The sequence below is a fragment of the Sapajus apella genome, unplaced genomic scaffold (genome assembly GCF_009761245.1).
Source record: "Sapajus apella isolate SASKATOON/1434 unplaced genomic scaffold, GSC_monkey_1.0 scaffold67, whole genome shotgun sequence".
Taxonomy (NCBI): domain Eukaryota; kingdom Metazoa; phylum Chordata; class Mammalia; order Primates; family Cebidae; genus Sapajus; species Sapajus apella.
This window is the reverse complement of record NW_022437007.1, coordinates 11538257-11552968: the sequence shown is the minus strand read 5'-3', so window position 1 is coordinate 11552968 and position 14712 is coordinate 11538257. Positions and strand designations below refer to the sequence as shown.

Here is a 14712-nt window from a genome sequence, read left to right as displayed (position 1 = left end):
TCTTTCATATTTCATAAAGTATAGTCCTTAAATAAAAAGGTTTAATGTAGTTATTACCAGGAACATCTTCAGTCCTCTTGTTCATTCTGTCTGGATTAATCTGGATTCTCAAATATATTTATTAGACTGTGCTTTACTCTTGTTAATAAGTCGTGTAAATGACTTAATACTTTAATTCTGTTATTTCCTTTCCTGTTTAATTGCACACAATCCTTCCAAATCATACTGTTCCCCTGGCCCAGGGCGTTAGCAATTCCTTAGCAAGTGAAGGGAGATGATTATTTTCTCTCTAATATCCAGTTCCCTACATTCATACTTCTTCACCACAAAACTGTGCAAATACATGCCATACAAAAGGAGTTTTAACATTTCTATTTTCTTGACCTTTGCATTTTATCTTGGTATGTTTTTCTAATATATATCCCTGTGTTGATAGATTTTTAGGCCTTTAGGTATCTAGGAGAACTAGACTTGGTCTATTCTGATTTGTTAAAAAAAAGTGATGACTTGCAGTTTAAAAACCTGCTATTTTTTTTTCTTTTTTTCTACTAACTAGCCCCAAGAACTTTGATTAAGTCTCTTAACCCCTCCAAGCCACATTTCCCCCCGTCTTCTAAAAGGGGATAATACTTTACATGAAGTAATATGAAATGTACAAAGTATATATAATACTTTCAATGAAGACTACTTAAGAAAAATTTGTGTATGGAGTTACTGTTTCTTTTTTCTGTAAAATGTCTGATCTGATTTGTTAAAGGAGCATGGGAGGTTTCAAATCGAGAGCATTAGGTTTTTGTTTTTCAGTCTAATCAGCCCAGGCGTACTCTGGATGAGGGATGAGGGTGTGTCCTGCTGTCATATAGTGTGCTCAGTTGGGGACAGTGCAAGGGTGGGGTGGGTGGGACTTATAACCCTAGTACGTGGTTGCCCCTGGCTAACATTTTGGTTAGAGTTTTTTTTTTTTTTTTTTTTTTTTCCAGGATAACATGTTATTGTTTTGTTCTTTTGAGAAAGATTTGAATTTGAAAATTTCGCTTTTAGAAAACTTAGCATACTTCTGAAGGGCAGTTTGGAGGTGCTGGAACTCCCCCTTGTGGGATTCTGAAATATGTCCTACAGCAAAGGAAACAAAAGAGTGATTTTTAAATGCCTCTCACTAATAGAAGAATCTTAATTAAAACAGCAAGTTATAAATACATCCATCCAGAGACTTACTCAGAATGACAAAATACCAGGCTTTAAATCACAGCAAATCACTGTGCAAAATAGGGTTGTTAATTATGTCGAAAATTGTTAATATGATTGTGAACTTTTAACATTATCTCTTCATTTGAAGAAATGTTTTAGGGTAGAGAATTGCCTTGTCAAGTTAAGATCTTAAGCTAGTTACATTGTTGTAAAGATTTCTTAAAAAGAAAAAAAAATAACTTAGTTATAAATGTGTACTTTAAAAGTGTTTTAGTATGATTTTTTTCTTTAGATGTTTTTTGAAAGTTTCAGATCAGAAATACACACTGAGCATCAGGTTTTTATTATTCTTTTATTTTGTAGGCACCATTTACTATTTTCTGTCTCTTACCCTTTGCAAGCTTCTCTTGCCCTTTCAAGCCAATTCCGTAGCATCTGTGGCTGTGTGCCCACCGCCATCCATTCATCAGCTGTTTATTGAGTGCTGTTGAAGTGATAGGCATTGTGATAAAAACACCACACTTAGAATCCCCTGGGGAAGATAGACCTTGACCAGGTTGTTGTGAGAGGCGTTACAAAAAGTCAGGTAGAAGTTGCTGTGGTGTCTGAGAGGGATATTGAAGCCGGGACATGAAGCATAAATCAGATTTAGCTAGGTGGAGAGGTGGCTGGGCTTGGAGAATGGGTGCAAGGCAAAGGGCTGGAAAATTCAAAGGTTTGTACGACAAGCAGAGCAGAAAGTCGACTAGTGAGGTTAGAGCATGTGCAGGGAGGTGGAGACTGGGCAGGCGCTGGCGTTTTATAGCTATAGCAGAGGATTTGGGACTTTTGCCAGGTGAGAAATCTTTGAAGAGTTTTAAGCAAATAGTGGCGTGACCAACCCGATTTGTATATGGGTAAACTCATTCTTGGTGCAGCGTGGAGAATGGAGTGGAAAGGGCAGAGGTGGATGCAGGGAGAGTAGGAGGAAGTTACTACACCATAATTTTTTTTCTGTAGTTTAGTGTTGTTAGAGTATTTATTTTGACTTTATGGGCTATACAGTCTCTGTTGCAGGGACTCAACTCTGCCATCATAGCACGAAAGCAATAGCAGATGGTCCATAAAGGGACAAGCATGGCTGTGTTCCAGTAAAACTTTGTTTACAAAAACAGGCAGCCAACTGGATTTAGCCTGTGGGCATAGTTTGCCAACCCCTGATATCTGGGATATTAAGAAAGAGGAGAAGCAAATGGGTTTAAGGGCTCACGAAGGAGGTACAATCAGTATGACTTGGTTATGGACTTGTTTGAAGAGAGTAAGTGAGAAGGTGAAGTGGAAGTGGTTCTGGATAAATGATGATAGGATTGATGAATAATGGTGCTAAGATGAGATGTGAGGGTTCAGGTGGATGCCCAGTCACTGGTTGGACATAGGGGTATGAAGAGGTCTGAGCTAGAGGAATCAGTGTGGGAGGGTTCAGCATGCCAACAAGCTCCCCTTGGGAGAGAGTGAAGAGGCCACAGGCAGCATCCAGCATAACTCAGTGTCTGATGGTTAGAGGAGGAACAGCAGCAGAGGAACCAGAGAGAAAGAAAAACCAAGAGGGACAAGTGGTTCAGGCTATTAACAGGACAGGGGGCTGGTGACAGCAGGGAGAGGGGTGAACAAAATGAGACGTTTCTGTTGGATTTGGCCATGTGAGGCTCATTTGTAACTGGTTAAAGCAGTTTCAGAGCTGGGTATGGTGGTACATGCTTGTAGTCTCAGCTACTCAGGAGGCTGAGGTGGGAGGATCGCTTGAGGTCAGGAGTTTGAGGCTGCACTGCAATGTGATTGCACCTGTTCGGTCTGGGCAGTATAACGAGTGTTTATTTTTATTTTTATTTTATTTTTTGAGATGAAGTTTCACTTGTCACCCAGGCTGGAGTGCAATGGCACTATCTTGGCTCACTGCAACCTCCACCTCCTGGGTTCAAGTGATTCTCCGGCCTCAGCCTCCCAAGTAGGTAGTACTATAGGTGTGTGCCACTATGCCTGGCTAATACTTTTTAAATATTTTTTTTTTTTTTTGAGACGGAGTTTCACTCACGTTACCCAGGCTGGAGTGCAATGGCGCGATCTCGGCTCACCGCAACCTCCGCCTCCTGGGTTCAGGCAATTCTCCTGCCTCAGCCTCCTGAGTAGCTGGGATTACAGGCACGCACCACCATGCCCAGCTAAGTTTTTGTATTTTTAGTAGAGACGGGGTTTCACCATGTTGACCAGGATGGTCTCGATCTCTTGACCTCGTGATCCACCCGCCTCGGCCTCCCAAAGTGCTGGGATTACAGGCTTGAGCCACCGCGCCCGGCCTACTTTTTAAATATTTTTAGTAGAGACAGGGTTTCACCATTTTGGCCAGGCTAGTCTCAAACTCCTGACCTCAGGTGATCCGCCCACCTCGGCCTTGCAAAGTGCTGGGATTATAGGCATGAGCCACTGCTCCTGGCCTAACAAGTCTCTAAAAATAAGTTTTAAAAATTACACACAAAAATCCGTTTCGGAAAGTGGACTTTTTCTGTTTATGTCTTTGATGTTGGGATTTGTTTATAGAAAGACAAATCTTAAAATCTAGTTCTCCAGGCTGGTGTATTGGCACACACCTGTAATCCCAGCCCTTTGGGAGGCTGAGGTGAGTGGAGTGCTTGAGCCCAGGAGTTCAAAACTAGCCTAGGCAACATGGTGAAACTCCACCTGTACAAAAAATACACAAATCAGCCATGTGTGTTGGTGCATGGCTGTAGTCCCAGCTACTTGGGAGGCTGAGGTGGGAAGTTGGCTTGAGCCCAGGAGGTGGAGGTTGTATGAGCTGAAATTACACTACTGTACTCCAGCCTGGACAACAGAGTGAGACTCTGTCTCACAAAAAAAAGAAAAAAAATCTAGTTGTTTAAGATTTTATATTTATTTTACAAATCATATTCTATTTGAAAATACTAGCGGATATCACCAATGATTTCTTTAAAAGAGTATTTAATGTTTGGTCTGATTTACTAACTTAGTTAAACTCCTTAAATTTTTTTACTGCATTAAAAATATATTTTATTCTTTTTTGGTTGGGCGCAGTGGCTCATGCCGGTAATCCCAGCACTTTGGGAGGCCGAGGTGGGCGGATCACTTGAGGTCAGGAGTTCGAAACTAGTCTAACCAACATGGTGAAACTCCATCTCTACTAAATTTACAAACATTAGCAGGGCATGGTGGCACACGCCTGTAATCCCAGCTACTCAGGAGGCTGAGGCAGGAGAATTGCTTGAACCCAGGAGGCGGAGTTTGCAGTGAGCCGAGATTGTGACATTGTACTCCAGCCTGACGATAGGGCAAGACTCTGTCTCCAAAAAATACACACACACACACACACACACACACGTATGTATGTATGTGTACACACACACATGTATGTGTATAAATTATATATATATACACACATATGTGTGTGTGTGTGTATATATATGTATGTATGTATATAAATTCTTTTTCTTAAAAAGATAATAAAAGAATAAAAGAGTCATGGCTAACTACAGCCTTGACCTCCTGAGCTCGATCAGTCTTCCCACCTCAGCCTTCCTAGTAGCTGGGACTGCAGGTGCACATAATCATGCCTGGCTAATTTTTTTTTTTTTTTTTTTTTTAAGCAGAGACAGGGTTTTGCCATGTTGCCTAGGCTGATCTCCAACTCCTGGGCTCCAGTAATCGAGCGGCCTTGGCCTCCCAAAATGCTGGGATTACAGATGTGAACCATTGTGTCTGATCTATTCTTTTTTTTTTCCCCTGTATTTTAATTGCGTGAATGACAACTGACATAGTTTAAAATGTATTCTTATATAATGTACTTAGGTAAGTCTTATAAATTTAACAAATTAAACATAATTGTAGTGATTCTTCTTAGTAATGCATCTTTCCTGGGCGTTTTAATAGATACTCACTTACTATTAAGCCAGGCTAGACTTTGGAGAATGCCATCTTACCTTGCTGAGATTTGATGTTCGGACTGTGGCTCCCAGGCTGAGTACCTTTTTGTAATCACTATGCCAGAGACATTAAACTTAATGAAAGAGGAAACCTCATAGCTCGTGTCTTTTAGGTTCACATACTGCACTAAATCACTTTTTGGTGTATTCACATGCCTGTAGCCCTTACCCTCCTACCCAAGGTTGTATCCCTTGATTGGATTTTTCATTTTCCTTTTCTTACATATGTCGACATCATCCCAGTGGCTGTTAAGATCTTTAAAATTGACAGAGTCCTGAATTCTTTTTGTATACTTTTGTCTCTTTCATCCATAGTTCTTCCCTGTTAAAAATGATGGTCAATTGAGTTTTGGATATCTCTCTTTTTTTATGTGTGTGTCTAACTTGAGGGCCATGGTTTCTAGGTCACTGTACTAATGGAAGGCACACTTAGAATCAACTGTTACTTTGTAAACCTACTTTAAAATAACACTATACTCCTGTGTTTAAACAACATTTTCAACAAACATTAGAAACGCCAAACTCCAGTGTTCCTATGTATATTTAGAACATATTCACCTGCTTATTGGTGTAATAAGGAATTTTCATGTTGCCCAAGGGAGAACTTACGATTTTCATTAGAATATAGGCTCAGTGACAGTCCTGAGAACAGATTTCTCTGTTTAGCTTACTGTTGTATATTCATTAAAAAGAATAATGCCCAGCATTTAGCAGATATTCAAGTATTTATTAATAAATGAAAAACTATAGTTTCTGAATGCACGATAGGTTGTTTATTGTTAATGCGAGATTGAGCCTTTTGCTTACTTTCTCTTTTCCCCCTTTTTTCTTCTTTTAGGCAGAAACCACTAATACTAGCCTCTTGCAGGTGCAACTGGAATGCAGTTTACATAATAAAGTGTGTCAGCAATTAAAGGTAAAATAAAACATGTAGTGTTTTCTCTCTGGCTGCTTTCCTGCCTCTTTGCTTAAAAATAAAACACAAAACAGCATATTCTGTTCTCATACATGTGCCATTACGTTAAATGATTTTCCTTTCTTCCAGAGTTTGAAACCACAAAGTTTAGATGGTTTTTTTGTTTGTTTTTCCTTTTTTCTCCTCCTTCCAATCTCAGAGTTGTTATCTGGAGTCTGATGATGTTTTGCGTCTACAAATGAGCATAATGGTCACAATGGAAAACACTTCGAAAGAATTTGAAGAAAACGCAGAAGATCTGTTAGATCATCTCTCTGTTGTTTATGTAGCTACAGATAAATCTGAGACCGCAGGTAAGGGGAAATGTTTAAACATTTTCATTATATTTTGATCAGTCTGCATTATCGTTCTATAGCATTTATGTATAGACGGTATCATAGCAAACCAAGACAAATAGCCTTTACTTTAATTTTAAGCGGCAGTGGTAGTAACTGGTTCTCAGCCTGCAACTGCTAAGAAGGCTGTATTATTTTGAGGAGAAGTTAAGTGACAACTGCAAACTAGTCTGAGTTTCCTTGGGAATAATTTTTCTTGGTGTTTGTAGGTAGTAAACAGGTTAAATGGGCATGACAGTTTCATATAAATATTCATAAAGTATTCAAAGTCTTGGTTTCTTGTTCCACTTTTAATGATTTGTCTAAGCTCAGTTAACCAAATCACACTGTTTTGTATTTTAAATAGCTAATAGGATGTGGTTGGTCCTGGATGCTTGACAATTTAGGTAGAATTTTAGTGTTGAGTTTTGTGAATTTTATCTTCGGAAATGTGTATCCTACTTACCAGAAATAAGCAAGTCCATCTGTTTAACTTCCTGAGAACTTTTTTCAGAGACACATTATGTGACCCATGAAATTCATAATAGAATTTACTAGTATCTTTTGGTTATAAAGACTCTTCTGAATGTGACTGTATATATGCGTTTGTATTCAAAGAAAGTATAGTTTTTATTCTTTGGGTTTTTTTTTTTTTTCCATTTTTTGACGGGATCTTGCTTGGTAGCCCAGGCGGGAGTGCAATGGTGTGATCTCGGTTCACTGCAACTTCAACCTCCGAGGCTCAAGTGATCCTCCCACCTCAGCTTCCTGAGTAGTTGGGACCACAGGCGAACACCACTATGCCTGGCTAATTTTTTTTTTTTTTTTTTTGAGACGGAGTCCTGCTCTGTTGCCCAGGCTGGAGTGCAGTGGTGCGATCTTGGCTCACTGCAACCTCTGCCTCCCAGGTTCAAGCAGTAATCCTGCCCCAGCCTCCCGAGTAGCTGGGATTACAGGTATGCACTACCATGCCTGGCTACTTTTTTTTGTAGTTTTAGTAGAGACGGGGTTTCTCCATATTGGCCACGCTGGTCTCCAACTCCTGACCTCAGGTGATCAGCCTGTCCCGGCCTCCCAAAGTGCTGGGATTACAGGCGTGAGCCAGCGTGCCTGGCCCTATGCGTGGCTATTGTTTAAATTTTTTTTTTTTTTTTTGGTAGAACCAGGGTCTTCCTATGTTGCTTAGGATGGTCGTGAATTCCTGGGCTTAAGCAGTCCTCCCTGCTTAGCCTTCCAAAGTGCTGGGATTGCAAGCATGAGCCACCGTGCCCTGCCTTGAAGGTCTTAATTGATCAACCAGCATTTACCTTTTCAGTCCTCAAAGCTGGCTGTGGCAGTGCTGGATCGGCAGGACAGCTCTCCTGTCCTCAGTGCTTGGTGATTCTCATAACGGCTGGATGAACATCCATGTGGGGAACATCCCTGACCCATGGGGACCATTTCTGTTGTGAAGGCTAAAAGGAAGACTTCGATCTGAGATCTTAGGGTTTTCTTCTTTCCAAACGTGTTTATCTAAATGAGGAAATGAGGGGCTTTCTAATCAACAGGAGAACATAACTTTATTTGAAGTTGTCCAGTTGGTTGGTTTTATCCAGAAGACCATTATATGACTCTAAACTCGGAATTTTGCTCCTGGTAGTTCCTCGTCATTTAGAGAGCTTAGGTTGGTAGGCATTTTTTTAAGGATTATTTTTCCTGTGATTAAAAAAAATAGAAAACAGCTCCTAGTTTTGATTTCAGTTTTGAGAAACAAATTAGCATTTTTTATAGAGATGTGTAATGTGATATTTTAATTACTGTATGAAGGTGTGAGAATGAGATGGCTCTGTTTTAACCTCATTACTCTGATTCTTTTGGACAGATGATTCAGCAGTAAATATGTATATATTACATTCAGGAAACAGCCTTATATGGATACAGGTAATTGTAAATGCTTACCTAAGGTAAACTTTGAAATTGCAAAGTGCATTTAATTGTAGAATGTGAGGTTTTTTTCAGGAACAGAGACAGAAGCACCGTCCCTGTTCTTTTTTGCTTTAATTTAAGCCCATTTGCCCTTGTTTGAACCTCTGTTTGTACGAAGATTGTCAGCATCCCCTCCTATGGTTGTGGCACAGATGCTGAGCAGTTGCTATGTGTGCTGGGTCTGTACTTTTTGTTCCAACAGTTGATTCAAAATGGATGAATGCTCTCCCAGCTAAGAGTAGTAATGTGGGATTTTTCTTTTGTTTCAGGATATACGCCATTTCTCACAGAGAGATGCTCTGTCTCTGCAGTTTGAACCAGTACTCCTACCTACTTCTACAACAAACTTCACAAAAATTGCTTCTTTTACCTGCAAAGGTACAGATTTTTTAACAGATTGTCATTTGACTTTTGTTATCTGGTTGTCATGATGGCAACTCTTTCTGCAGCTACAGATTAGGCATGGTTTCAAAAAAAATGAAATGAATGAGTTTGATTTCAAGAAGCCCCAGCCTTAATGATTCTAAGATAGTATGATGTAGAAACTATTGTTGATGCCACTTTTATTCTGCCACATATGTCAGGTTTTGAGTTTAAAGCTTTACATTCTGTGTTGGTGATGATTAGGAAGGAAAGCACTCTTATGTTTTTGACAGGAGTATAAATATGCAGGCTGTTTTCAAGGGAAAATTGGCAAACTCTGTGAAAATTTTAAATGCATGTATATGCTCTTTGATCCTTAATTCTAGTTCTAAGAGTTTATCCTGCAGATATGTACGTACTCAAAACTGTATGTATAGAAACGTGTGTGAGGACAGAACCGCGGAACATCTGTTGAGAAGATGTTGAGAAGCATGTATGGACAGCAGTGCAGGCAGTGTGTGCACACTGACTTTTTTTAGAGGGTATATGTGTACTTATACATGCACAGAACACCTGGAAGGATGTTGGAGAGACTGCTAACAGCTGCCTCCTGTAAGATAATTGTTAAGTCAGGGTGAAGAAAGGGAGACTACTTTCACATTTTTTGATAGTGTTTGAATTTTTAAAAACTGTATCTATAACTCAAAAGTTGGGAATTAGCATCAGAGAGTTAAGAATTGAACACAACTTGTCGACGGGGCGGGGTGGCTCACGCCTTTAATCCCAGTATTTTGGGAGGCTGAGGTGGGCAGATTACCTGAGGTCAGAAGTTTGAAACCAGTCTGGCCAACATGGTGAAACTCTGTCTTGACCAAATATACAAAAAACCTAGCTGGGCATGCTGGTGCATGCCCATAGTCACAGCTACTTGGGAGGCAGAGGCAGGGGAACTGCATGAAACAGGGACATGGAGGTGACAGTGACCTGAGATCATGCCACTGCACTCCAGCCTGGGTGACAGAGCAAGACTCCATCTCAAAAAAAAATATATATATAAATAAATAAAGAATTGAGCACAAGTGACTTAATGTGATAACCTAAGTCAGGGAGAGCTTAAAAGTATTATTTTGATCAATCGTCAGTGCTTTCAAATGCAGCCCACTTTGCGCCGGTCAGCTCCCTTTGGCTCTTGAGGTTTTATTCCTTCCTTGCTCGTGCCTGCACACCCTCCCCCTACTCTGCCAGGTGAGCTTCATGTTTCACTTTTGTCATCTCTGGTAGAGAAGTTAGTTTTAAAAAGTGTGGGCTTCTGGATAATTGGCAACAAAGATGATGACAGGAGCATTTGAGAAAGTAGTTCCCTTTATGTCTGATGCACTATTTTAATGGAAGCAGAAAAGTAAATAAAAAATTATGAAAAATAAGACATATCGTACTTTTGTTTGGGCTTAATGAAAGGAAAGGTACTTAAGCTTCACATTTATTTCTTTATACCACAAAGCAGCTACATCATGTGACAGTGGAATTATAGAAGATTTGAAGAAAACAACACACACTCCAACACTAAAAGCATGCCTCTTCTCTTCTGTGACTCAAGGGTAGGTTACTTCCACTTCACCGGAAATCCTGTGTTGTTGTTGTTTCCCCTCTAGAAATGCTTTAAAAATATATACTGATATGACTTGTATGATTCTCTCTCTCTGGCCTTGCCTCCTCCTGCCTTAGCACTGCTACCAGGCAATGAAAGGACTGTTAGCAGAATGGGGAAAAGGAAGGGAAAGAATTCAGTTTATGAAATAGGTTCAGCATCAGGCAGCCAGGCGTGTGAAAAGAGCACATTTTCACATGGTGTTTCTGAGTTGACTTCAGGTCCTGGTTTGGCCCTGGCGGCCTCTGTGAGCTTTGCTGGCTGCAGCCTGGATGCTTCCCCTCTGGCCTCCAGTTGCTCCCCATGTGAGCCAGAAGGTTGAAGGAGGTGATTTCTGAGGTTGTCTCTGGCGCTAGCTTTCATTCAGTAATGTTTTATGATGCTCCTGTTTTTGCAGTTAGAGGCTCATAAGAAGGCTGACTGTTGTCCCACACTCAGGGCTGATAGCATGCATGTCCTCTGTTCACAGGTATTTTAGAATGGACTCTTCTGCAACCCAGTTTCACATAGAGACCCATGAAAACACATCAGGACTTTGGTCAATATGGTACCGCAACCATTTTGACCGTAGTGTTGTATTAAATGATGTGTTTGTTTCCAAGGAGACCAAGCACATTTTAAAGGTACATACAGTATTTTTTTCCCCCAAGTTTTAGCTTGTTTTAAGCTTTAAGGTCAAATCCTGTGAAACTATTTCTATAAAATAATAGAAATTATTTTATTCCAAATGCTATGAAATTATTATTTATACAAAATTTAATTTTAACTTATGATTTTTAAAATGTATTTTTCTTTTAACATTTTCAGACTTACTTTTAGGAGACTTCTCTTTCTCTCTGTAAAAAACTGTTTTTAAAGGAGTTCAAAGGGTCAAGGATATAGCATTTCAAAATATCGCTCTTATTATTGAAAAATATTATATATATGGTTTGTACCAAAAGGATTATATTTAGTAAAAATGAGCCTGGTTCATGATAAAATAGTAGGTTTTTTGCAAAATGCCACTTGCTGGAGTTTCAAGATTACTTTTGTAAAATTTAAAACTGTGTCATCTTTTTTTTTTTTTTTTTTGAGATGAAGTCTCGCTCTGTCAACCGGGCTGGAATGCAGTGGCGCGATCTCGGCTCACTGCAGCTTCCGCCTCCCGGGTTCAAGCTATTTTACTGCCTCAGCCTACTGAGTAGCTGGGATTACAGGCACGTGCCACCACGTCCGGCTAACTTTTTTGTATTTTTAGTAGACACAGGGTTTCACCCATTATGGAACAGGTTCAGCTATTTTTTTGTATTTTTAGTAGAGATGGGGTTTCACCGTGTTAGCCAGGATGGTCTCCTGACCTCATGATCCGCCCACCTTGGCCTCCCAAAATGCTGGGATTATAGGCATGAGCCACCGTGCTTGGTCAAAACAGTGTGACCTTAAGCATTATTTGTAACCTATCATTTCTATAAAAATATATCAACTTTTGATCTGGAAATAACTGAGTAAAATTCTACTTTCTGAAGTATAGAAGAACGTTAGCATCATACTTTATAATGATTTTAATAATAATTAGTGTTAGGAAAAGTAATTTTCTCTTGCTTCTTTTCTTTTTAGATTCTGAATTTCACTGGCCCTTTATTTCTACCTCCAGGCTGTTGGAATATATTTTCTTTGAAACTTGCTGTTAAAGACATTGCCATAAATCTATTCACCAATATATTTTTGACTACAAACATAGGTGCCATTTTTGCAATACCTCTACAGATTTATTCAGCACCAAGCAAGGTATTTTCTGCAATACTATATGTGTGTTACAATTTTCTTAATAATTACTGTTGCTTTTTATTAATCTTTAGTGCTTGGGTTTTATTAACTGGGTTAAGCTTATGTTCTTTAAGGCTAAGAAACTGAAGGATATTACCAGGCCAATCTTGGATGATAAATTGTTCGGACATGGAAATCTTTATTTGGAAAGAGCATCTCTTTTTTATAAAGTAATTTGAGGTTCTTGAATGAAATAAGGCATGACCAATAGATTAATAGATGTCATTTTCATTTATTTCCAAAATTTGTAGAGCAACAAATACGTGCTTGCTATAGAAAAGAGTTTGGCTTTTAGTACATACTTGCAATGACTTAATAAACTAGATTGTTAAGTGCTTTATTTGGATCTCTTCTACATGACTCTTAGTTGTTTGTAATCCTTGAGTTTCCTTAGTTTAAAGAGGGCCAAGTTTAAAGCCTGCAAAGATTCGCAATTAAGAAAATGCTTTCTAAAATCTGGGTAAATTATATTTAATTTAGGTCGTCTTAAATATGTTTCTTTTTTTCCTTAATATTTATTTCTTTTCATTTGGTTATTATTATTGCCTCTTTTTGCTTCAAGCTATTTTGTATAACTCTGGGTTCTGGTTTTTCTATGAAACATTCATGCAACCATCTTTATTTTTCTCACTTATAGTGTTGATTTTTCATAGTTAGAAATGCCTCATGCTTAACTAGCTATAAATGTGCAGATAGGACTTCTAAAACTAAACTGAATGTAAGGTTAATTTCATATATCCTTATTTTCAGCAGGGGTAGTTTCTTAGAAATTTGTTTTTCCATCCAAGAGATGCATAAGGAAAGCAGAGTGGCTGTTGCAGGAGCAGGCAGGTTTCTGGTGTATGTGGAAGTCACACGGCTGTGCTCTCTAGACGTGCAAGAAATGGGAAATTTAATGTCCTGAATAGCTAGGACTAGATCAGCGTACTGTTTCCCAGAGGATTAGAGTTCAGTTAAAAAAAAAAAAATAAAACCTCTTGCCACTGAGAATGTCCTGAGACTAATTTAATCTTTTTTTTTTTTTTTTAATTTAAAATTTCGTTTTTACAGTAGGGTCTCACTGTGTTGCCCAGGCTTCAGTGCGGCCACGTGATCATAATCTTTAATTCTGATGGCAGTTTGGTGTCTTGTGGGCCCAAGGGTCATTATTGTCATTGATTATTGTGCTTTCAGAATCTACTCAGTGACCCTCCTGGGGAGAGACAATTCAGATTTGTCTGAAAATTTCTTAAAAATTAGGAAGTAATTTATTGGCTCATGGTTAAAGGGAAGTTCACTGAGGTGCAGGCCAATGTCTGCTTTGAGTTTTAGTGCGTTAGGATTTTTATGTTTAGTGCTATGTTTTAAGTTATTCATATATTACTTTTCAATCTAGGAAGGGAGTCTGGGTTTTGAAGTGATAGCACATTGTGGCATGCATTATTTCATGGGAAAATCAAAAACAGGTAAGTATTTTGCCCTTAGGCTTTCTGTAGAACTCTAGTTTGGGGGAGTGGGAAGTAGTGAAGAAAATGAGCATTTGTCAGTGGAATAATTAGTTCTATAAGATAATTGCATCATATTCTATTTTTAGAGAGGATGATCATTAACAGAATGACTTAAAATTGTTAAGAAGCCTCCAGAAACATCTGGGGTACTTGTGTAAATAATGCCCCCTTATTATGTAGTAGCTTATACCTCTGCAAGGGATTTCTTTTTTTTTTCAAATAACTGTTTGATCATCATAGCACCCATAGGAAAAATTGGAAGATTCTGATTCTTTTATAAAAGAACTGACTAGAAGTTAGTCAAAATAACTTGGAATTGTATTTGAGGACTTAAGTTATAGGAGCGTAAACACCTTGCAGAGGGTGCTGGTTGTGGTTTGAGGACTGAAGGGCTTTGGTGTTGATGTAAAAGCTCTTTCTTGTTTTGGGTGTTTTTTGTTTGTTTGTTTGTTTGTTTTCTTTTAATTTATAAAGATACTTAAGGAGAGTTTTAAAGTACAGTTTTTTTGTTTGTTTGTTTGTTTTTTTAAAATTCCCACCTCTCCTTCCTGATCCCCTCCTTAGCAAGACGGAACAAATCTTGGTAGGATGAGGTGAAAGATACACCAGTTATAAACATGCACCTTCTCTAGGATGGACTCTTGGTCTTTGCCCCCTTTCAAGAACTACTGTTTTCCCTCAGCAGTTTAGATAGTGACCTGGAAGGCTTGTTGATGATTAGCATTTGTGTGAAAGGAGTTTCTCATGTTAGATTTAAAGCTGTTAAAAATGTGCCAAGTATAGTTTTGTTTCAGGCTGTATTCATGAGCCATGTGTCTTTTACGTTTTTACCTTCACATAATTCGATTTAGTTTTGTTTTATGACATGTTTGTTTAATTTGATATATCATTTGCCATTGAGTTAGAGGGACTTTTAGTAAATATGCAGCAGAGGACAGTGGTGGCATTTATTCACTCTTCAGTCCTCTCAGTT

General features: G+C 38.8%; 1 protein-coding gene across 5 annotated transcripts in view; it reads left to right on the top strand.

Annotated features, from left to right (window-relative positions):
* The window catches only part of TMEM131L (transmembrane 131 like), a 178342-nt gene that overhangs the window by 111744 nt on the left and 51886 nt on the right, over nucleotides 1-14712 (top strand). For 4 of the 5 annotated variants that reach the window (XR_004260048.1, XM_032248624.1, XM_032248626.1 and 1 more), the window contains 8 exons: nucleotides 6019-6096; nucleotides 6296-6449; nucleotides 8332-8390; nucleotides 8705-8813; nucleotides 10300-10396; nucleotides 10916-11069; nucleotides 12043-12213; nucleotides 13628-13697. Coding sequence is in view for 4 of the 5 variants with exons in the window: in XM_032248624.1 (XP_032104515.1) it covers nucleotides 6019-6096; nucleotides 6296-6449; nucleotides 8332-8390; nucleotides 8705-8813; nucleotides 10300-10396; nucleotides 10916-11069; nucleotides 12043-12213; nucleotides 13628-13697 (892 nt within the window). In the remaining variant the exon portion in view is untranslated. The remainder of the gene's footprint in view (nucleotides 1-6018; nucleotides 6097-6295; nucleotides 6450-8331; nucleotides 8391-8704; nucleotides 8814-10299; nucleotides 10397-10915; nucleotides 11070-12042; nucleotides 12214-13627; nucleotides 13698-14712) is intronic. The other variant, XM_032248625.1, reaches the window with a different exon arrangement.